The sequence below is a fragment of the Podarcis filfolensis genome (assembly GCF_964270895.1).
Source record: "Podarcis filfolensis genome assembly, chromosome: 2".
Taxonomy (NCBI): domain Eukaryota; kingdom Metazoa; phylum Chordata; class Lepidosauria; order Squamata; family Lacertidae; genus Podarcis; species Podarcis filfolensis.
In genome coordinates this window covers 16,370,363-16,394,488 of record NC_139605.1, presented here as the reverse complement: position 1 = coordinate 16,394,488, position 24,126 = coordinate 16,370,363, and the positions used below count along the sequence as shown (strand labels likewise).

At 43.4% G+C, this 24,126-nt stretch overlaps 4 protein-coding genes, 1 long non-coding RNA gene and 1 pseudogene across 12 annotated transcripts in view; 4 read left to right on the top strand and 2 right to left on the bottom strand.

The window, feature by feature from the left end:
* LOC310757106 (uncharacterized protein) overlaps positions 1-18,216 on the top strand; it is a 47,331-nt gene extending 29,115 nt beyond the window's left edge. The window contains exons 1-2 of one of the 2 annotated variants that reach the window (XM_083602272.1): positions 12,281-12,527; positions 16,995-18,216. In XM_083602272.1, the coding sequence (XP_083458398.1) occupies positions 17,069-18,061 (993 nt within the window). In that variant the 5' untranslated portion in view covers positions 12,281-12,527; positions 16,995-17,068 and the 3' untranslated portion in view covers positions 18,062-18,216. Of the gene's footprint in view, positions 1-12,280; positions 12,528-16,911 lie in introns of those variants that run through there. The other variant, XM_083602271.1, reaches the window with a different exon arrangement.
* Positions 1-24,126, top strand: part of LOC310756461 (uncharacterized protein) — a 148,891-nt gene that overhangs the window by 41,171 nt on the left and 83,594 nt on the right. Inside the window, exon 1 of one of the 6 annotated variants that reach the window (XM_083600593.1) lies at positions 23,109-23,273. The exons of the other annotated variants lie outside the window; for them this stretch is intronic. The gene's annotated coding sequence lies outside the window, so the exon portion shown is untranslated. Of the gene's footprint in view, positions 1-23,108; positions 23,274-24,126 lie in introns of those variants that run through there. 6 annotated transcript variants of the gene reach the window in all.
* LOC310757391 overlaps positions 1-24,126 on the top strand; it is a 57,306-nt gene that overhangs the window by 19,424 nt on the left and 13,756 nt on the right. The window lies entirely within an intron of this gene.
* Positions 18-24,126, bottom strand: part of LOC310757234 (nurim-like) — a 131,514-nt gene continuing 107,405 nt past the window's right edge. The window contains 1 exon segment of the mRNA XM_083602512.1: positions 18-1,101. The gene's annotated coding sequence lies outside the window, so the exon portion shown is untranslated.
* Positions 1,523-9,912, bottom strand: LOC310758114 (nurim-like; annotated as a pseudogene). Its single transcript, XR_014552326.1, has 3 exons — positions 9,560-9,912; positions 2,710-2,886; positions 1,523-1,786 (listed from the first exon to the last, which is right to left on the bottom strand). The product of XR_014552326.1 is annotated as a nurim-like (transcript).
* Positions 21,654-24,126, top strand: part of LOC310758113 (uncharacterized protein) — a gene marked incomplete at its 3' end in the record, with an annotated part of 13,264 nt that continues 10,791 nt past the window's right edge. The window contains exon 1 of the mRNA XM_083604050.1: positions 21,654-21,749. The remainder of the gene's footprint in view (positions 21,750-24,126) is intronic.

The window sequence follows — 24,126 nt, the reverse complement described above, 5'->3', positions numbered from 1 at the left end:
ACAGAGACAAACCAAACTTTTTAAAAAAACACACACCCATTTTTTTACTTTACAAACCATTATCTTCTCAATCCAAGATTTGCTTTTCATATGTATAAAAATACTTGGTTAGCAAGGGGGTACAGAAATAATAATAAAAAGCTACAATAAAAGCATTATCAGCATTTAAAAAGAAATGCTAGTGGATGTTAAAGGCATTGAGTTACAAATGAAGGCAAAGATCCAACCATTGCTAGGTGGAGCCTGGAGACATAATCCTAGAATCAACCCCTGCCCCCCCCCAACCCGCTTTTGCCTGTAAATGTACTTGATTCAAAGATCACATAAATCTTATTTTTTGTCATTAATTCTGATGGGCGGGGCGAGTTAAAAGTCACCCACCGCATGGAGATATATTTGGGTTTGAGAGGCAGGTGGTCCACTGCTGGACGGCCATCTTGACCAGAATCTTTCTCAAGGCCTTGTCTTCTTCAGCCCAGGTAGGCCTTGGAATTCAGAATGCTTTGGAACTGAATTGACACGACAGAAGCAAGAGGATGGGCAATGAATTCTGATTGCTTGCTTGGAACAGAAATGTATTTGGAAGACACTGTGCTGAAGAGGTATATTTGCAAAAAGCAAAAAAACCTCACAGCCCACTCCACCAATTATCTAGGCTGCTACCTCTTTAAAATAGTTCTTGCTTGTGAATCAAAGTTAAAAATCCTATACTTTAAAAATCACTTGGGCAGAAGTTCTGTAGCAAAAAATGGATGGCAAAACCCAGTTCTAATGCTTTGCTATTATAATTAATTTCAGCTGAGGCATCTGCTATGCTTTTTAACAGCTGCAGAATCCCAGTCAGGTGTGCCTGGTGTCCTCTTGGGCAGAAAGGACTGCAGCAGAGCCCATGACAGAGAGAGCCACCCCCTGACTGGTTGGAAGTAAAGCCAGCTAGCAGGTGGGGAATGGCTGGGGGCAGACTGAGGTTACTGGGGCAGTGCCCCACTGATTCCACAGGGCCCAGCTTTCCCAGAGATTGGGAACATTTTGTCTGTTGAGCTATGTGCCTGCTGTCTGCAGTTGTGAATCGTAAAAAAGCCTCCCTCAAACAACAACAACCTGACCACCTCATGTTGATGGCAGCTGAAGTCCACCAACTTCTGGAGGGCCATAGGCTTTCCCCAACCCCTGCTCTAGAGACTTCCCTCCAAGGAACTTGGGGTTGAATTCTGCCATCTTTGGAGTTCCACCTCTTTACTCAAGGATTCCAACCTACTGGACCATGTGGCTCAACCTGGGATCACCATGTAGAGCTCCTTATATGTGTTTTAAGAGTTGTAGCAAAGTAGGCCTGCTGGAAGCCAGAACTCTTAGGTCCCATTTATAGACCACTCAAGTCCCGAGTGCGTAAAAGCAAAAGGAGATAGAAGGCACATTTCATCGTTCAGTGCTTAGCATGGAAGAGTGCAAGGTACCAGGCTCTCAGGCCCCAATATACTAGGACACCAGCACCCACATATAAATTTGGGGCCACACCAGTTCAGTTCTTAAGGACGGAGGGGCCATTCTTGTCCAGCTGAGCTTGCAGGTAGAGGTAGTCCTGCTGGTCGAGGTTGTGGGCACAGGTGATGTAGACCGTGAAGAGCAACACGAGGAGCAGGCGTTCAAGGGAGAGGCAGGGAACGGCCCACAGGACGAGGAGAAACCTCCGGTACACTGGATGGCAAAGGTAGGAGAAGAGGTGGACAGCACGCATGGACTTCACAGCCAAAGGGTCCCCCATGCCCAGGCAGTGGTAGTAAACCTGTGGAAGGAAAAAAACACCAGTTTCCATTGCAGACACACAAATCTTTTGAGGAAACGACACCATTTTAGACCTGCGTACACATTGGGCATCTACATATTCACAAAGGGGGAATGTGAGATCTGTTTACGTTTTGTTATCTGGACTGCTGAGAAAACATTTAATTGCTTCTGCGGTCACTGCCTTGGCCAAAAATCCCTCAGAATTCTAGAGATGGAAAAAAGATAAAGTCCCTACCAAGGAGGAATAACAGATTAAACTGTTGGACTATGCCGAAACGGCAAAACTGACTGGAAATTTCAGAAACCAAGAAGACCAGAACTTTGTTAAAGTGGTCTCCAAAATAAATTATAAATTTTCCCCATCCTTTGTTAGATGGGGAAAGTTTATAATTTATCTTGGAGACCACTTTAAACAGACGAAAACACTAGCAGGATTGCAATAACACTCGTAATATAGCAGGTACTGTGGAGATAATGGACTTATATAAAATAGGGACTATTGAAAAAGGTGCAGTAGAAAAGGTTTAATAATAGGACCCACGGAGGGGAAGGTGGGAAGTCCAGAGATTATGAGGAATCTCCAAATGTGGATGTTCTGTGTATTGTTATGATCTTATAGTTTTAAAATCAAATAAATATCGTTATTATTATTATTAAAAATCCCTCAGAATTCATCCAAATCCAATGCACCCCCCTAACTGCTATCACTGTAAAGCCAGAGCACATTAAGAGCTTCCAAGAGAGAGGTCATGGCTTCCAAATTTGCTTCAACCCTGGGACCTCTCTTTTTAGAAATATTTTACAGCAGGAGGAAAGATCTTCTATCACCCTCATTGGTTGGGTCATTCAGCCTCGCTGAGCTCAGCCACCAAATACCGGACGGTGGCCTCTCTAGATGGGAAAAGGGAAGCTGCGCGGTACCTGTTTGACCCCCATCAGCTCTGCGTAGTCAAAGATGAGGAGGATGCTAAAGATGACCAGCCAAGCAATGAAGTGGAGGATGAAGCAGATGAGAGGGACCCAAGTGACCCACGGCTCCCTGCTCGTATTCCAGAGCACAGGAGCATCCTGCACAGGCTGCCAGTACCTCATCAGCAGCTAGGTGGGAAGGAAAAGGCGCATTAGATAAAAGTAGATTCTCCTGCAGGCACACGTCTAATGTGGCTGCATATTGGGACTCCAAAACTGCGATCACATTGTAGAAAATCCGTTGGACCTGCAGGCATTAGCCAAATCATACAAATCATATCCGCACTGGGTTGTTGTTTTTAAATTGTGCAAGATTCTAGTCCTCATCATTGCAATGATACATTTTGCTTCACAACATAATGAAGGCTATGCTGAGTTAACGATGTGAGTTTGGGAGCTCTGTGCTCAAAATAAACTGTACCAAGGAGCAAAGACTTAACGCTGAAACTGGGGGATTTGCTTTGGAAATATCACTTCCATGAAAGTGCAGAGTATGAAATCCGAACAGCATCATGCCAGGAAGATTGATTCTGCATTCCGAGCTTAGCTTTTCTGACTTGGGCAAGAATTCACTCTGAGTTGCTCTGTTACCTTGCCTGTGGGACTTCTTCCTCCTCTTCAGTGCTCTCCCCCCATTTTGTTTTTTTTTAAAGATATTTATTCGGATTTTACAAAACACAGAGATTTACAGAATGAAAAACCACAGAGAAAAATAAAAAAAGGAAAAAAGAATACAAAAAAAATACAAAAATTCATAGAAAAACAAACGAAAAAAAATACAAAAAACAAAAAACAAATAGGTAGGAAAAAATTAAAAAACAAATCCATTTTTTGATATCTTTAAGTTCATTTGCTTGTTTCCTTGACCTCCTCACACCTCCCCCTTTTGTATTCCCATTTACATAATCAATTCAGCAAATTCTTTTTCATTTATCTTAACTCTATATCATAGCATATTATAACTCAATATTTTCGTCCATTTATCAGTTCGTTTTTTACATATTCTTATTAACTTTTGTTGCTAATTACCACTTATTGCCAATCCAAACATAAATTTAACATTCATTAATTTTACAATATTTCTGAAGATATACTTTAAATTTCTTCCAGTCTTCCTCCACCGCCTCTTCTCCCAGGTCTCGGATTCTGCCAGTCATTTCCGCCAATTCCATATAGTCCATCATCTTCATCTGCCACTCTTCCAGGGTGGGTAGCTCTTGTGTCTTCCAGTGCTTTGCGATGAGTATTCTTGCTGCTGTTGTTGCGTACATAAAGAAAACTCTATCCTTCTTTGGTACCAATTGGCCGACTATGCCCAAGAGAAAGGCCTCTGGCTTCTTCAGGAAGGTATATTTAAATACTTTTTTCATTTCATTATATATCATCTCCCAGAAAGCCTTAATCTTTGGGCACGTCCACCAAAGGTGAAAGAATGTACCTTCATTTTCTTTACATTTCCAACATTTATTATCGGGCAAATGATATATTTTTGCAAGCTTGACTGGTGTCATGTACCACCTGTATATCATTTTCATAATATTCTCTCTTAGGGCATTACATGCCGTAAATTTCATACCTGTGGTCCACAACTGTTCCCAGTCAGCAAACATAATGTTATGACCGACATCTTGTGCCCATTTAATCATTGCAGATTTAACTGTTTCATCCTGTGTGTTCCATTTTAGCAGCAAGTTATACATTCTTGAAAGTGTTTTAGTTTTGGGTTCTAACAATTCAGTTTCCAATTTTGATTTTTCCACCTGGAAGCCAATTTTTTTATCCAAATTATAGGCCTCTCTTATTTGATAATAATGAAGCCAATCTCGCACCTTATCTTTTAATTTCTCAAAACTCTGCAATTTCAATTTGTCTCCTTCTTGTTCCAATATTTCCCAATATTTCGGCCATTTGGCCTCCATATTGAGCTTTTTCTGAGCCTTCGCTTCCATCGGTGATAGCCACCTTGGGGTTTTATTTTCAAGCAAATCTTTATATCTTATCCAGACATTGAACAATGCTTTCCTGACAATAGTGTTTTTAAATGCTTTATGTGCTTTAACCTTGTCGTACCACAAATATGCATGCCACCCAAAGACATTGTTAAAACCTTCTAAATCCAAAATGTCTGTGTTCTCAAGAAGCAGCCATTCTTTCAGCCAGCAAAATGCGGCCGATTCATAATAAAGTTTAAGGTCTGGCAGGGCAAATCCACCTCTTTCTTTTGCATCGGTTAGTATTTTAAATTTTATTCTGGGCTTCTTGCCCTGCCAGACAAATCTAGAAATGTCTCTCTGCCACTTCTTGAAACAGTCCATCTTGTCCAAGATTTGCAAAGATTGAAACAAAAATAACATTTTTGGCAATACATTCATCTTTATAGCTGCAATTCGGCCCAACAAGGAAAGCTTCAAATTTGACCATATTTCTAAGTCTTTTTTCACTTCTGTCCAACATTTCTCATAATTATCTTTAAATAAGTTTAAGTTCTTAGCAGTCATGTTAACCCCCAAATATTTAACTTTCTTCACTAATGTTAAACCTGTCTCCTTCTGAAACCTCTCTTTCTCAATCGGTGTTAAATTTTTCTCAAGGACTTTGGTTTTTGACTTGTTCAACTTAAATCCTGCCACCTGACCAAATTCTTGAATCAGTTCTAATACTCTTTTCGTACTAGATTCTGGCTCCTGTAACGTTAAAACTAGGTCATCTGCAAAAGCCTTCAGTTTGTATTGTTTAGCTCCGACCTGAATACCTTTAATCAGACGGTCCCTTCTAATCATATTTAATAAAACCTCCAGGACTGAAATAAAAAGCAATGGGGAGATTGGGCAACCTTGTCGTGTACCTTTCTCTATCTTAAATTCCTCTGTCACCACGTTGTTAACAATTAATTTAGCCTTTTGTTCTGAGTAAATTGCACTTATGCCATTTTCAAACCCTTGGCCCACCCCCATCCCCTGAAGATTTTTCTTCATAAAACTCCAAGAAATGTTGTCAAAGGCTTTCTCCGCATCTATAAAAATTAAAACTGCTTTTGTATTTATGTTCACTTGCAGCTTCTCCAAAATGTTAATTATATTCCTCGCATTGTCAGACAAGTGTCTACCTGGGAGAAAGTCAGCTTGGTCCTTATGAATCTCTTCCACTAATACTTTTTTTAACCTGTTAGCCAAAATATCAGCAAATATTTTGTAATCCACATTAAGCAGGGATATGGGGCGATAGTTCTTGAGTTGCGTCTTTTCAGACTCAGTTTTCGGTATAAGTGTAATATAGGCTTCCTGCCACGACTCCGGTGCCTTTTTCCCCTCTAGGATCTCACTGCAGACCTCCTTTAGCGGCCGAATTAACCAATCTTTCAAAGATCTATAGTATTTGGAGGTTAAACCATCTGGCCCTGGAGATTTACCCAACTGCATATTCTGAATGGCACCTTCCACCTCCTGTTCTGTAATTTTATGGCTCAACATTGTCTTATTTTCTTGAGAGATTTTTTGTAGTCCATTTTTTCTCAAAAATTGGTCTAGATCAGTCTCTTTCTGTGGCCCTTGTGTGTATAGTTGTTTAAAATATCTCTGGAAACACTTTCTAATTTCCAATGGATTCTGTATGTTCTTTCCATCTACATCCAGATTTGTGATGGTATTTAATTTCTGTCTTTTCTTCATCTGCCAAGCTAGCAGTTTCCCACATTTGTTAGCCGATTCAAATGTCTTTTGTCTCATCTGCTTAATTTTCCATTCCACTTCCTGGTTTATCATTTGCATATATTGTACTTGACATAACTTAATTTCTCTCAGAATCTCTTGCGATTTTGGTTTCGCTCTTAGTTTCTTCTCTCCTTCTTTTATTTTTTCCAAAATTTTGTCTTTTTTCTCATTTTGAGCTCTCTTCTTTATTGCATTCTGTTGAATCAGAAACCCTCTCATAACCGCTTTGCTTGCGTCCCAGATTATCCTTTTTTCAACCGTAGTATTCAAATTTATCTCAAAATAGTCTCTCAATGTTTTTTGGGCCTTCTTGATCACCTCTTGATCTCTAAACAAGGTGTCATTCATCCTCCATCTGAAGGAACCGATTGGTGTTAATTTCATCTCCATCTTCACTGCATTATGGTCGGAGCAAGTTTTTGGGCAAATTTCCACTTTTCGAGTCTTAGGTGCCAGTCCTCTAGTTATCCATATTTGGTCAATTCTTGTCCAGGTCATATTGGCTTCAGAAAAGAATGTTCCCTCTCTTCCAAGGGGGTTCTTGGTTCTCCAAATGTCAATCAAGTCCATATTGTCAGTCAATTCAAAAAAGGTTTTTGGTAGTCTGCCATCTTTAGTTACCACCTGTCTCTGCGACTTATCCATGTTTGTAGATACCACTCCATTCATATCTCCCATCATAATGATGTTGTAGTCCATATAGTCCAACAATGTCTCATGCAATTTCTTAAAAAATTCAGACTTCCCCTCATTTGGTGCATACACTCCTACGATCAAATATTTTTCTCCTTGTGATTGAATCTCAATTGCAACAAATCTTCCTTGTTCATCTTTAAAAACAAATTTCGGTGATAGGCTCTCTTTGGCATAAATAACAACTCCTCTCTTTTTAACTTTGTCCGATGAAATAAATTCTTGGCCCAATCTTTTATTAATCAGAACTTTCCTATGGAGCCTAATCACATGGGTTTCCTGTAAGCAAATTAAGTCCAATTGTTCCTTTTTCAATAAATGAAATACTTTCCTCCTCTTCTCCGGGGAGTTAAAACCGTGAATATTCCAGCTTAATAGTTGCAGAGACATGATGTATTTATTCTATTTTCCTCCAACTGCTCCCAAAAGCTCATCTAGTTCTTGCGGTGGTATCTTTTTTTCCGATTTGTCAGGTCCCAAAGGTGGTAGTGCTATGTCTAAAACTCCTGGTCTCAAGGCTCTTAGCTCTTCTGTCGCTTCTTTTTGTAGGTCTTCTTCGTAGTCTCTCAGAAATTTTTCCTTGTCTTCCACTGATCTAATTTTGAACTTTTTCCCTTTGAAGGTAAAAGATAGTCCCTGGGGGAATTCCCATCTAAAGGCAATGCAATTCCTTCTCAGTAAAGCCACCAAGTCTCCGTAGTTGGTTCTCAAGTCCAAAAGATATTTCGGTATATCCTTAAAAATCTCGACTCTGGAATCGTTGATCTCTAAGGTCTTCTGAAAGTGTGCACTCAATATTTTATCCCTCTCTTCCTTCGTACAGAGGGTCACCAAACAGTCTCTTACCCTGTTTTTCCTCCCCCCTCTTCCAAGTCTGAAGGCGCTCACTATCTTAAAATCTTTTTCCAGCTCCAAATTCCAAAATTTCCCAAATTCCTGTGTAAGATAGTCACTCAGATTGTCCTTTTCAAGTTCCGGCACAGCTCTGATCCTCAGGTTTGTCTGTTTCTCCTTCAATTCGATCATAGACAATAAAGCCTGATGATCCCCAATCTGTTTGCGCATAGGTTTAATTTCTTCCTCCACAGCCACAACTTTTTCTTTTGCTTCCTCAGCTATTTTTCTAGTGGACGCAGATTCCTCCAACAGTTTTTCAATAACTTTTGTGTTTGAATTAATGCTGGCTGTGTTCCCTTCAATTTTGGTTGATTGGTCTGAAACCTGTTTGCTTAGGCCTTCCAATTTCTCAAAAAATTTATTCAGTACTGATGTAAATTCCCCTTCTGAGGCCATTCCTTTTGTCTCAGCTTGCCCCGAATCTTCCTCCTGAGTCACAGGGAGGCCGGGTACAGATGCTCTACGTTGCTGGGAGACTGTACTAGACTGTTGTGCTCTGCCCTTGGATCTTGTTGCTCTTTGATCAGTCATCCCCTTTTATCTTCAGTCAAGGTCAGTCCCACGGTCAGGCCTTACTGTGGAAATTCCCTAATGTCAGCAATGGAAAATTCCCCCAGCTGGATGCACACTTCAATAGTCCTCTAGGGGGACACTGTATCAGCCATAGAATTCACAGTAACAAAGTCTTTTCTAACTTTCCATGTCCCCTTCAATAAAAACATGCAACAATTTCCAGTCCAAAGAAGACTCTCAAAATGTATCTCCTTGCAGGGTTAAACCTTAAAGATTACAATGTCCATAGGTAGTGCAAGTTTCAATGTAACAGTTCTCATAAGCCTGGCAGTCCGTTCCCAGGGATTCAAAATAAAAAATTTTTTTTAATTCTCCCAGAAGAAATAAAGTCACTTTCCTTGCTTCCCCCCCTCTCCTAATCTGGGGGGGGGGGAGTTCTTTAACTTTAATGCTTGGATTTAAAACTTTAGCAGCTCCGCTTTCAAAGTACTAGCATAAAACGTCTTTGCTTTGATCTATTACAAAACGGAAAGGCGGACTTCCTGTTTACACCTTTCCGCTTCAGTGCCAAATTGACGCTTTTCCCCCCCCTTCAAGTCCAATCTTTTAAGTTCACCTACTCACGGGTAGTCGTTTAGCAGCCAAATTTTCACAGGAAAAAGGTCAGCGCTCTCCGGCAACAGCTACGCGGCTTCACCCCACAGAAGCAGCAGTCGACTCACAGCACCGCGCCGCTCCCGTTGCGCTCCGGAACCCCTTACAGGGCTCCCTCGCTAAATCGGGGGGCGCTGAGGGTGCCCGCCGAGTCCCACGCTCGCAGGCTCCTTCTGCCTGCGATTTCCAGCTGGGTCTCCGCTTCGCCGTAGCGGACAGACCCACTTTCTGCAGGGCTTCTCCCTCCTACTCAGAAGGAGACCGCCATTGCCGTTGGCGCCGCCTCCGGAAGTCCGCTCTCCCCTCATTTTGGTGCCCCAAACTGATACCTCTACCTGGAGAGTCAGCGCTGTGCAGAAGACATAGAAAGATCTCTGTAACAACTTCTGGTCCAGTGTTTGACTTGCTGAGCAGCCATGACACTGTGCTCCAGGATGAAGAGGACAATTAAGCCCACGTCCACCATTAGTGGCCGCAGAATCTTGGGATCCCTCAGGGCAGCTTCCCATTGAAGATGAGGATCAGCATCTGCAAAAAGAGGTTTGCTCAAGGTGAGGCCTAGTGCATCCAGCAGGGGGCTGGCAGAGGAGCTCAGATAGTAGCCCAGAAACGGATCCCAGAGACAATTTGTTCTCTCTCTCCTTCTCTCTCTCATCATCTTAAAACAATCCTTCCACAAGCTGGTGTTCTCTGGATAGCTCAGTTAGTTAGAGTGTGGCGCCGATAGTGCGCAGGTTGCAGGTTTGATCGCCGCGAGCGACAGATCTCCCAGAGATATCATACGTAGAGAGAACTTGGGGAATTGTAACTCTTTGAGAGAAATAAGGGTTTTAAGGGTTGCTATGTGTCCTCTTTTTTTGAGGGGTAAAATTTCTGTCCCAGTGGATAAATTTGCTAAGATCTCTCTGGCTATACTTTCTGGATGAGATATAGATATAACTGGTGGTTGAAGACTTGCTGTCCTCTTCTCTTCTCCTGCCCGTCCCCCAACAATACATCACAGCTCTGATAGCCTACATATAGTAGAGGTATTAAAAAAGAGAGTCATCATAAGCACCGTCTTTATTTGCTCTTCAAAATGCAGCAACTCTACCCAACAGCTCCAAGCAACCTTAACGAACTACAGCTCCCAGAATTCTTTGGGGGAAGCCATGACTGTTTAAAGTGGTATAGTGCCCTTGAAGGACAGAGATGCCTCAGCTTTCTAAATCTTGGTTGACAACCTCATCTCTGATGCCAAGCCAGGTCTAGAGGTGTGAGGCTGCATGTCTGCTGCCGCAACTGATTCCTGTATAAAATAGACACCACGGTTGGGTTGAAACGGCACTCTTTACACTTACCTGGTTTGCACATGGTGTTAATGTGCCAAGGGTGGAGAACTTCAGACCCGGGGGGCCAAATGCACATGTGGTCTGTGGTCCTCTGAATTCACTGCTCTGAATCCATGGCTCTGCTTCGCCCCTTAGCCAGCTGGGATGTACCTTTCAACTCTTGACAATGCCTCCTCCCTCTTTAGTAGAGGGATAGATAGTAGAGGGCAGATAGTTGTGTGTATGTGTTTGTGTATCAGATATAACTTCCTGTAGAAAGGCAAAAGTTGCGCTCCTTGTTTGACCCACGTTTGCCTCTCTCACCCTGCCCAGCCCTGGCATGTGGCCCCTGGAAGGCGATCTAGGAGGGAATCTGGCCCTTGGTCTGAAAAACAGTGGAAGCTTCCAAATTGACAGTTGCGCAAGAGCAGGCAAACCTAAGGCCTGCCCACATCCCACTGAACTATGCTAGGCTATGACTTCTGTTATTCCTGGCCATTGGCCACGCCAGTAGGGGCTAATGGGAGTTGGAGTTAAGGAATGGTTGAGGGAACTATGGATATAGTATGAAAAAATAAAGACGTTCAGAGAGATGTTATCACAGCTGTAGGGCATGTGCACATTTCCCTTCCCTTTGATGGGATCTCAGCACTCGAGATGCTGTTTAGATTTGTTTATCACCCATCACCCCCCTCCCATTTGCTAGTGGATTCATTGCTACAGAGTTCTTGTGTATATGGTGGCATACAGGTACTACTGGCAGTGTTGATTGTCTTCCCCCCCAATCCCCCCCATGCAATTATGGTGCTTTTTTAAAAAAAAGAAAAAGGGGTCTTTTTTCCGGGGTACTCAAGGTTATGCAGTACCAGAACCTCTTTTCCCCAAACTGTTCAAAGTATTACACTTACTGTAACAATTTCATGGTGATTACCGGCACCATATTTGCTTTAAAAAGAAAGCACTGAAAATCGGGGTTGCTTTTTAAATTTATCTCTTTATTTGTCACGATTGAAAGCAAAGCAAATAACTTCCCCTCTCTCCTTACAAATTAAAACTGCCTTCCACTTTTTTTCAGTATTTCCTGTGAAGAATATTGCTTTCACATCCGTAGCGTACATTTGGCAGGCATCTAAAGTACATGGTCCCCGTCCCCCCCAAGATTCATGGGAGTGGTCGAATGGGAGGTATTCTTTGACAGCGTGTCTGTCTTGCTGCTGCTGCTGCTGCTGCATGTCACTGTTCCCTGTTTCTGTGTGTCTGTGAGGAGAATACAGGACACTGCAAAGGACACAGGGTGTTATGAAGGTGCAATAAGCCAGTCAGAGAGTGGTCCCTCCCTATAATGTAAATAGAGAGACTTCTTTTCAGGAGATTTCTGTATAAAGAACACTTTGCTGAGGTGGAAGTGGGGACTAAGTGAGGTTGGAGTGGAACCATGTTTGCATGAACATGAGAATGTAAAATATGCTCTCCATTTAGATATTTATTAAAATAATTTATTCATTTACCCAGAAGAGTCATTAGGCTTTTTTTGCTGTAAGCTGCTTCCTACATTGTAAGAGTGGGTCATGAGACCCTTGATCCCTCCTTGAAATACAATCTGAACCAAACGGGTGAGGCAGTGAAGAGTTTATTGATTACAATACGTTCTTGCAGGAGGGCGGGGTCCAAAGCAGCTGATGTTCCCTATACTGGAAGCCCAGCTTCCCTCCCTCGTCTCCCCATTGGCTGGTCCTGCAAACCCCCAGTTATCAAAGGAAAGGAAAGAGGCTGTGGGGGGGGGGGGGGAGAAACTTCTCCTTCCTCGCCAGAGTCACCTGACTTCCGGCTTCATCAGCGGAGATAAAATCGGGGCTTGCAAAGGAGGGAGGGAAGGGGTCTGCTTCGTCCTAATTAAGCCTCCTAATTAAGCGGGGTGCCTCCCAGGCGGGGGCTCCTATTCCTGCCCCCGCTGCCCAGGGTCGCTGCAGCTGCTGCCGCGTCAGGATTTTGGGTGAGTGCAAAGCCAGCGGCGGGGAAGGAGGGAAGGGGCTTGGCAAGGGGTGGGGGTCCAGGATGAGAAGCCCCGGGACGGGGGGAAGAAGAGAAGGGAGGAAAGGGAGCTGTTTCTCTTAATGGGGCCTTGAAGGGGGGGAGGGGGGTTCCCGTTGTGGAAAGAGAGAAGCTTCTTCCTGCCCGGATCTGGTGCAAAGGGATTTGCCTGGAAGGAGGCGGGGAAGGGAAGAGGCTTGGGCATTGATGGGCAGGTTAATAATAATAATAATAATAATAATAATAATAATACCACCTGCCGCTCTGGCTGGGTTTCCAGTGTGGCTTACAACTTAGATAAACCATAATAAAAGATCAAACGTTAAAACCTTCCCAGTACAGGGCTGCCTCCAGATGTCTTCTAAAAGTCAGATAGTTGTTTATTTGAAATTGGGAGGGAGGGCATTCCACAGGGAGGGCGCCACCACCGAGAAGGCCCTCTGCCTGGTTCCCTGTAACCTCGCTTCTTGCAGGGAGGGAACAGGCAGAAGACCCTCGGAAGTGAACCTCAGTGTCCCACCTTCCTTCTCTTTAGACACCAGGCAAAAGCATTCCTCTTCTCCCAGGCATTGGGCTCATTAAACAATCTATGGCCTGTCCAGTTAACATGGGTTTAGCCCAGTCTGATTTTGTAGTGACTGCGTCTCCTTATACCTCTTCCAAAATTTAGAAATGCCCCCTTTGGTTAAGTTTCTGCCAATTTTTCTTCTAATATCTTCATAATGGTAGCCTTGTTCACTTAATAGTACTATTTTACATCCCTTTCTAGGTGACCAGTCAACTCTTTGTGCCATTTATTTAATTTTATTACGTTTTACAAGCTCACTAAATGAAAAAAACCTCAACCAACTTGATAGCAATCGCACAACACATTTTAAATTTTTTTATTTTTATTGAATTTTCAAATTATAACAACAAATTTCCACAAATCTTAATTGAAAGATTTCTATATCCGTATCTCTCCCCTCCCTCCTCTTTGGCTTCCCCCATATTTCCGTATTGATTTATTAAACAAATTCTATACTCTGCTGATTTTGCTTCTTATATAGTTGTCAAAACCTGCCAATGAGTCCATATCTTTATACTGTCTTTTTATATAGTTTATAAATGGTTCCCACTCTTTTTTGAAATCAATGTTGTCTCTCTCATGTATTCTCTCTGTCAGCTTAGCCAGTTCCGCATAGTCCATAAGCTTGGCTTGCACTGCTTCCTTTGTTGGCGTTTTCTGTTTTCCATACTTGTGCTAATAAAATTCTTGTTGCTGTTGTCGCATACATAAACTATGTCCAATTTCCCTCTCATGTATCATGATCTAAAATTAGAAGCAGGAAAGATTCTGGTTTTTAAACAAAGGGTTCTTTCAACATTTTTTCAGTTCATTATATATCATTTCCCAGTATTCTTTAAAGTACCATCTTTCTCTTTACATCTCCAACATATCTTGGATCCTGTTTTATACATTTTTGCAGTTTTTCCAGTGTGATATACCATCTATATATCATTTTCAAACACAGTGGTACCTCAGGTTACAGACGCTTCAGGTTACAGACTCTGCTAACCCAGAAATAGTACCTTAGGTTAAGAACTTTGCTTCAGGATGAGAACAGAAATTGTGCTCCGGCGGCGCAGCCGCAGGAGGCCCCATTAGCTGAAGTGGTGCTTCAGGTTAAGAACAGTTTCAGGTTAAGAACGGACCGCTGGAATGAATTAAGTACTTAACCCAAGGTACCACTGTAATTTTCTCTTAATGATATACAATTTGTAAACTTTACATTTGTTTTCATAAACTTTCCCATTCCTCCAACTGTATATTAAGCCCAACATCCGGAGCCCATTTTACTTGGGCCGATTTTACCTTCTCATCTAAAGTCTCTCCATATAGCAAAATGTTATATGCTTTCTTCAATAATTTGGTATTTTCCCTCCACAATTTCCTTTTGAAAGTTTGAGATAGTATAGCTGAACCCCCTTTTATTATCTTCTTTAAATTGCTCATTAATTTGTCTGTGACGCAACCAACTTTGTAAAGTACCTTTCAAGTTTTCATAACTTTTAAATTTCAAACCTTTCTCCTCTTCTATTAACAAATCTCTATATGTTGGCCACTTTCCTTTTTTATTACCCCTCCAGCTACACAGGGTCTAATCCTGCCAGACTTTGTTGGATGTCTCAAAAATTTCCAAGGTGTTGGATATTCAAATTGCAGAGCTTGTCAAAACTGAGAGGCAACTATTTACAAATCCTGTTCTTTCAGCAAAGCAGAAATTTTAGGGTTAAAAATACATTTGCTTTCACTCAGAGGCTGTAATGTAGACTTTTGGGGGCTTTCATCTCATTTCATCTTATTCACAAAACGTCTCTGCAGGGTTCTCCCCTGAATAGCGGAAGCACGGCTTCCATTTTTAATACTTCACACTTTGAAGTTCAAATTTAAGTCCAAATATTTTTAATTCCTCTCCAAAAGCTTCTTTTTATTTTAACTTATAACAAAAAATCTGTCACTTCAGAGGGCGGCTTTTAGGCTTTGGATATTCATGTGTGCGTTGGAGCCGACAGCCCACCTCGACCGTCTTCCCCTCCCCGACCCGCTGCTGATGCAGTTGCGGGAGCCGGTTTGACGGAAGACCTGGGGCTCAGCTGGACCCCGTTGGAGCCCCACTCTTCTGCAGAGTTTTGTGAGGGCTTTTCTTTTTTAGCCCTAAAACTTCCCCTCGGTCACCTGAAATCCCCCTAAAGGCTCTATCTTACTCGGACGAAGCCCCGGGCGCCTCCATTTCCTCCACGATCCAGACCGGAAGCCCACAATCACCAACTCAACTCTTTGTGCCATTTATTTAATGTTATTACATTTTACAAGTTCACTAAATGAGAGAACAAAAAAATCCTCAACCAACTTGATAGCAATCACATAACACACTGACAAATGTCCTGCTTATTTATGTCGTAATTCTTCCTAAAAGTTGTATTACATTCTACTTTAAATTACAGTGGTACTTTAAATTACAGTGGTCCTTTCTTAACCTGAAACTGTTCTTAACCTGAAGCACCACTTTAGCTAATGGGGCCTCCCGCTGTTGCCGCACCGCCAGAGCATGATTTCTGTTCTCATCCTGAAGCAAAGTTCTTAACCCGAGGTACTATTTCTGGGTTAGCGGAGTCTGTAACCTGAAGCGTCTGTAACCCGAGGTACCACTGTATCTTTCCATTGATATAAATTTTTATGATATTACTCCATAAAAGGGTGGTGTTATGAGCCATCAAACCCCAGAAAAACACTTTCTCCATGGTTTCCACAATTTTGGCCACTAGTGTATGTTGTCTTCTAAGTCCAAAAGCACACATGCACACGCAGAACACACATAGAAAGAGCAAGCAGGGCTCCAAAGTGCTTCTCTTGAGAACTTGCCATCTAAGTTGTTTACTCACGGCAAAAACTCCCTATTTCCCAAAAGGACAGGAGGGGGAGGTCTCTCCCCCACTTTTAACCCACCCCACTCCCACCGCACGGGAGAGGTCTTGTTCATTCACAATCCCTGGATCCACCGCCTCTCCCAGGGGATCCAGATGCAAGCAAGGTGCTTTCTTCTTCTCCATTCAAGGGCCACCCATGTATTCAAAGCAGTCCTTTGCAGATTAAGACTTAAGTTCAAAATAAGTACAAAAACCCGACAAAAAGACTCACGGGTTTATAGTGGCACCAGCTTTCCTAGTCAAGATTCCACAATGTCAGACTGTAGCTCACAAAAGCTTAAGCCATAATACATTTATGAGCCTTTATGGGCTGCAGAAGATGAATAAACAGAAGCATAGTTAATCTATGGACTTCCACCCTACAAGAGACTGTGACGACCAGCAACTTAGATATCTTGAAAAAAGGGATTAAGCTGATTTCTGTGCTCTGCCCTCGTAGTCCTAGGCAATAATGCTTCTTAATACTATTTTCTGGAAAGCACAGGAGGGCAGAGGGCTCTTAAGCTGAAATGTTGCTTGCTGGTTTCCCACAGGCTTCTGCTTAGCCACTGTGAGAACAGGATGCTGGACTAGGTGGGTCTTTGCCCGATGCAGCAGGCTGTTATTAGGTTCTAATATATTGCAATAATTTTACACTTACACGTGGCATAAGAACACTTCGGTTTTACTTCTTACTCATGGGAGAGACTGCTATTGGAGCCTGTGATCATTTCCTCACTTGAAAAAGAAAAAGACAGAAATGTGTCTTATAAGCCAGTTCCACCGTAGATATCTACTATAAAATGATGGTGCTTTCTTAAGTGTGAATGGAGTGATCATGGGTTTCTCTTGCCATTATCTCATCTGCATTCCTAAAAATTTGGAATATGGAGAAGGTGCACATGGGGATTGACGTGTGTTCAGTTCCTTTCTTGTCTTTCCTAAAAGTCTAACAGGATTCTCTCTCTGCCCCAAACAGGGGAGGAAGATGATGGTCAGAATTCTACGTAGAGGTCTGTGAAATCAGTGGGAAGAGCAGAGAAGCCATGTGGAATGTGCTTTAGTCACTGTGGAAGAATGAGGATACACCGACGAATAAACACGGGGGAGAAACCGTTTGAATGCATGGAGTGCGGAAAGAGCTTCACTCAAAGTGGTAAACTTAGAATACATCAACGAACTCACACGGGGGAGAAACCATTTAAATGTATTGAATGTGGAAAGAGCTTCAGTCAAAACGGAGACCTTAGAATACATCAACGAACTCACACAGGGGAGAAACCATTTAAATGCATTGAATGTGGAAAGAGCTTCAGTCAAAGTGGAAACCTTAGAATACATCAACAAACTCACACAGGGGAGAAACCATTTAAATGTATTGAATGTGGAAAGAGTTTCAGTCGTAGTGGAGACCTTAGAATACATCAACAAACTCACACGGGAGAGAAACGGTTTGAATGTATTGAATGTGGAAAGAGCTGCAGTCGTAGTGGTCACCTTAGAATACATCAACGAACTCACACAGGGGAGAAACCATTTAAATGCATTGAATGTGGAAAGAGCTTCAGTCAAAGTGGGACACTTAGAATACATCAACAAATTCACATAGGGGAGAAACTATTTAAATGTATTGAATGTGGAAAGAGCTTTAGTCATAGTGGAGCCCTTAGAATACATCAACGTACTCACACGGGGGAGAAACCGTTTCAATGTATTGAATGTGGAAAGAGCTTCAGTCAAAGTGGAAAACTTAGAATACATCAACAAACTCACACGGGGCATAAACCATTTAAATGTGTTGAATGTGGAAAGAGCTTCAGTCAAAGTGGAAACCTTAGAACACACCAACTAACTCACACAGGGGAGAAACCATTTAAATGCATTGAATGTGGAAAAAGCTTCAGTCAAAGTGGAGCCCTTAGAATACATCAACGTACTCACACGGAGAAACCATTTAATTGTATGGAGTGTGGAAAGAGCTTTAGTCAAAGTGGAGGCCTTAGGAAACATCAGCTAACTCACACAGGGGGGAAACCACAGATGTAGGGAATGTGGAAAGAGCTTAAGACGGAGTGGAGACCTTAATATTCCTAAGCAAATTCACAAAGGTTAAAAACCATATAAATGTATGCAACGTTGCACTCAATGTTCACTATTTAATTTACGTCAAGAAACTCATAAAGGCAGAAATCAATTTTAAATACATGGAACCTGTGTGATGTTTTGGTGTTTGTATTTAAATTTGTATACACATATATATGTATTTAAGTCATGAAGGTCACATATACTTGATGTACAAAAGAAGTTGCAAGTTGTTGCTAGATTATCCAGGGGGAGAGTGTGAATCTGGAATGCTCAAGGCGTGTGATGAATCTGTTGAGTTTTGACTCCACCCATCACTGCCAAAATGATGGGCTGCCCTTGTCTTGTGGATCAGCATCTGTCAGGCTTCAGGGAATTGGCTTCCTTCCCCCTTGGTTGTAGATAAGCAGAACAAAGGAAAAGGAGACTTCTTACCAGTTAGAAACTTTAATGATCCCAGCAAGGGGACAAAGAACTCGTATTCTAGGAATGGCGGTGCTCCGAATGAAGAGGTCCAGTCCCTCACATCCCTAGTCACCCCTGACACTTCTGCGTCTCGTAATCTGAGCTAGTTCCCTCTGTACTTTCTGTCCTGCCACTTTCGCTGCTCTCCTTGACCTTGGGGAGAGTGGATGGATGCTTTCCAGAGACAGTGAATCTATTAACTCTCCCCCCCTCCAGAGTTTCTTCTGCAAGCTGTTCCCCATCCAGTATTTCCCAGCTTCTGCCTTCTGAACTATGTTCCTCTGCAAATCACTTTTCCAAATCTATACAGTCCTCCTGCTCCTGGAAAGAATCAGGGGAGGGGGATTTTCCCACAAATGCCCCGGTGCAGCTCTCCTCAGCTGGGTCCCTGGTTAGGTTTTGGTTTAGGGGAGAAAGTGTGGGACTAGGCCGGGGGGGGGGGGGAGAGAAGGGTAGATAAGTAGAGGGGATGCTTTTTCCGTGCAAGGCTAGTTCTTGTTTCTCCCGAGTACGCGCCTGTAATCAGTGAGCGTGCATTTAGCAGGAGAGCGTCCCTTTGTCTCGGCGTGTAAGATGTTTCAGGAGGCCCTAGAGCGAAGCGTGTGTATCGCACATGCACTGTGAGAGCAATGGTGGAGGAATAGCAAATAACTGTCAGGGTGCTTAAAAGGAGGCTGTCGTTTTGTGAGAGGGGGTGGGGGGAGGAGAGTTTTAGTGACGCTGAACCGGAAGAGCCAAGCGCACCTACAGGATACATGTGCTTGCTACTCTGAGTTTGAAGATGGGCAGTGGGAGTGGCACGTGCTTCTGCTGAAAGTAGATCTAGGGAAGATTAAGTTAATTGCAACCTTAAACACACTTGGGTCCCATTAAAGAGGCTGCTCATGAGTCCGGAGGAACATCGCCCGGCTGTGAGGTGTAAAGTCCACCACTCCCTGCAAGGTCTTTTCCACCTGGCCAAAGGGGTGGGGCCCAGACTCGCCCAGCTCTACTATGTTAAATATGAATTCTGTCATCAACCTTTGTACTGTTTTATTTTGAAATCTTTAAGATAATATTTTTGTTTTTTGTTATGTTGCTTTGACTGTATATTCTATATTTCACATTTTTCAGGTTGTTTTATTTATGTTTTATTGATTTAATATGCTGTAAACCGCTTTGAGATTTTTCTTGAAAATATAAAGTGGAATAGAAATTAAATAAAAAAAGTTTCGAGCAGGGATATCCAACATGGGGTTGCTCAGATGTTGGGAAACAACTCCCATAAGCTTCAGCCTGTATGGCCAAGGTTGATGGGGGTTGTAGTTCAAAAGCTCAAGGGTGGAAAATCTCACGTTTCTTACAACTTTTCATTATGAATAATTATAGGTAAAACTTTTGTTGATATAGAGCTCATTTTTAGCTTCCAGGAGCAGCTGGTCACTTCTGCTTTATAAACAAACCCAAATATATTGACACACTTTACTTTAAAAGCAGATTTCAGAACAGAGACAAACACAACCTTTTTTAAAAATCTTTTTAGTTTACAAACCATAATTTTGTCAATCCAAGATCTGCTTTTCATACGTATAAAAATACTTTGTTAACAATGAGATACCAAAATGATAATAAAAAATCTGCAATAAAACATTATCAGCATTTAAAAAGAAATGCGAGTGGGATGTTCAAGGCATTGAGTTACAAATTAAGGCAAAGATCAACCATTGCTAGGTAGACCCAGGAGACTTAATCCTAGAATCAACCCCTGCCCCCCACAGCCTGCTTTTGCCTGTAAATGTATTTGATTCAAAGATCACATAAATCATCATGATTTTTTTCTCATTAATTCTGATGGGCGGGGGCGAGTTAACCCCATGGAGGTATATATGGGTCTGAGTGGCAGGTGATCCACTGCCAGACCGCCATCTTGACAAGAATCTTTCTCAAGGCCTTGTTTGCAAGAGGACGGGCAATGAATTCTGATTGCTTGCTTGGAACAGAAATGTATTTGGGAGACATCGCTGAAGAGAAAAAGGGAAAAAACTCACAGCCCACTCCACAAATTATCCAGGCTGCTATGTGGCAGAAATGCATTTTCCCACCTTCCCTTGAAACAGCCTTGCCCTACAACGCTGTGTCACAAGCTGCCCTTGGGAATGGTCCCAGATCTCAGAAGGCAGGCAGTGGGGACGAGTGCTGTGTTTCCCTGGGAGGAACACAAAACTGGAGGCTGCTGAGCAAAATGGCCCCCGTGGGCTCCATTGTGTTCCCACTTACCTTCTGATTGCTTGCCTTCTCCCTCGAGGGCCACATCCACACCACATTTAAATCACTCTAGTACCCCTTCAGTCAGTCATGGCTCCCCCCAAAGCATTCTGGGAGCTGTAGTTTCCTGAGAGGAGACTCTCTGTTCCCCTCCCAGAGAGATAATACGTAGAGTGGCTTCACTATCTATTCCTTGTCACAGAGAACTTGGTGAATTGTAACTCTGAGGGAAATAGGGTTTTAAGGGTTGCCATGGTTAAAGACTTGATTGCCTCTTCTCTTCTCTTCCCCGCCCCCCGGGCAATATAGCTTCTATAGTTTCTATAGCCTACATATGGTAGAGATATTAAAAATGAGAGTCCTCATAAGGACTCTTTTTTGCTCTTCAAAATATGGCAACCACACCTAACAGCTCCAAGCAACCTTAACAAACTACAGCTCCCAGAATTCTTTGGGGGAAGCCATGAATGTTTAAAGTGGTATACAGTGGTACCCCCTTGACCCGCGCCCGTCCTGGCTGATTAGAGCATGTCTAGATGAGGTGCGGTTCCCCCTGGATGAGATCATTAATCAGTCCCTTGGCACGTGGACTATTCCAGGGGAGTTGAAGGAAGCAGTGGTGCATCTATTCTTAAAGAAAACATCTCTAGATCCTTTAGATCTATCCAATTACCGCTCGGTATCGAATCTTCCATGCCTGTGTAAGGTAATTGAGAGAGCAGTTGCCGAACAGCTTGGTAGGTTTCTGGATGAAACATAGGCTCTGGACCCATTTCAGTCCGTCTTTCATCCTGGTTACAGGACTGAGACGGCTTTGGTTGCCCTAACAGATTATCTCCATAGACAGCTGGATTGAGGCGGGTCGGGACTGCTGATTCTCTTACATCTGTCAGCAGCCTTCGACATGATCAATCACGAACCTTTGGACCACCGCCTTGCCGACGTAGGGATTCAGAGCACAGTCCGACAATGGCTGCTCTCCTTTATCTCAGGTCGGGGACAGAGGGTGGCGCTAGGGAGGGAGTTGTCACTGCGGTACTCCTTGGTGTGTGGAGTCCCACAGGGTGGAATCCTTTCCCTGATGCTTTTTAATATCTTTTACGTGCCCCCTTGCCCAGATTGTCCGGAGCTTTGGGCTGGATTGTCATCAATATGCTGATGACACCCAGCTTTATCTGTTGATGGACGGCCGCCCTGACTTGGCATCGAACACACTGACCAGATGCTTGGAAGCTGTGGCTGGATGGCTGCGTGGGAGCCGGTTGAAGTTAAATCCTTCGAAGACAGAGGTCTTCTGGCTGGGTCGGGACAACATGGGGTTGGGGGCCCAACTCCCATCTCTTGCGGCGGCTCAATTAGTGCCAGCGCCTTCTGTCAAGAGCTTGGGTGTAACCTTTGACACCTCCCTTTCCATAGAGGCACAGGTTGCAGCCACAGCAAAGGGGGCGTTTTTCCATCTCCACCGTATTAAAGCAGTTGGTCCCTTACCTTTCTCGCACTGATCTGGCCACAGTGATCCATGCAACGGTCACCTCCAGGCTTTATTATTGTAACTCACTCTATGTGGGGCTGCCCTTGAGGCTGACCCAGAAACTCCAGCGGGTGCAGAATGCCGCGGTGAGGCTCCAGTGCTTTACCAACTGCACTGGCTCCCAGTGGAGTACAGGGTCAGGTTTAAGGTGCTGGTTTTGACCTTTAAAGCCCTATGCGGCCTAGGACCCACTTACCTATGGGACCGCCTCTCCTGGTATGCCCTGCGGAGGACCTTAAGTTCCGCAAATGACAACATTTTGGAGGTCCTGGGTCTCAAGGTGGTTAGATTGGTCTCAACTAGGGCCAGGGCCTTTTCAGTACTGGCCCCAACTTGGTGGAACACTCTGCCACAAGAGACTAGGGCCCTGCGGGACTTGACATCTTTCTGCAGGGCCTGCAAGACAGAGCTGTTCCACCTGGCCTTTGCTTTGACTCAGTCTGACCCTTATGTTTCCCTCCCCTTATGGTTTTGATCTATGGACTACTTTTAAAATGAGGCTGCTTTTTAAATTGCATTTTAATCTGTATTTTAAATTGGTTTTTTCTCCCCCTATTATGTTTTTACTGTAATTTTACTGGTGTTAGCCACCCTGAGCCCCGCTCTGGCCAGGGAGGGCGTGGTATAAATAAAATTTATTATTATTATTATTATTATTATTATTATTATTATCAGACATTAAGAACTTCCTGATCCTGCTTCTTTATAAGACAGCCCTGTATGAAGGCAGCCCTGTATGGAGAAGTTTTAATGTTTGATGCTTCATTGGTTTTTAAAAAATATTATGTTGGGAGCTGCCCTAGTGGCTGGGGAAACCCAGCCAGATGAGCGGTTATAATGTTGTTGTTACAATATTATTATTATGCTTCATTGAATAGCAGTTCCCGGAAGCCGCTGGAGGGGAGAGATCCTCTTGAGCTCCCATCCTCCTTGCAGGCTTGGCCACCATGAGGAAGGTCCTGAGATTCCTGCATTGCAGGGGGTTGGACTAGATGACTCTCAGGGTCCCCTTCCATCTCTACCATTCTATGATTCTAACAGGGTGCGGGACTAGATGGGCTTGATCAAACTACAGGGCTCTTCGTGGGATCTGTGTGTGAGAGAGAGTGAGAAAGAGCGTACCTTCAGGGAGAGGCCATGTCTCTTCTTTGCAAAGAGGCTGAATCAGCAGCAACCCCCCCCCCCCGTCGCTTCTGTGTGTGCATGCAGAGGAACGTGTCTCTCTCTCTCTCTCTCTCTCTCTCTCTCTCTCTGTGTGTGTGTGTGTGTGTGTGAGAGAGAGAGAGAGAGAGAGAACCTTCAGGGAGAGGCCATGTCTCTTATTTGCAACCAGGATGAAGGAGCTGCAATACCCCCAACACTTGACCCACCGCTTCCCTGCCTGCTCTCTCTCCACCCCAAACCCCAATAATTATGGGTATTGCATTGCACACACGCCCCAAAGCTTGCTGCACCCCGAGGCGCTTTGCATTCAACGGATTCCTTGCAGGACAAGGACAGTGCACGACGGCAGAGGGGGCGGGTCAGCTGTTCTAATTAAGCCGCGCCCCCTTTCTCAATTCAGTATCGAGCAGCCCCTCCCCCAGCAGCTTCCTTTCTCTGCCTTTAATCTTTAAGTTACAGATAGGTAGCCGTGTTGGTCTGCCATAGTCAAAACAAAAAAATTTTTTTTCCTTCCAGTAGCACCTTAAAGACCAACTATGTTAGTCCTTGGTATGAGCTTTCGTGTGCATGCACACTTCAGTGTGTATCTGAAGAAGTGTGCATGCACACGAAAGCTCATACCAAG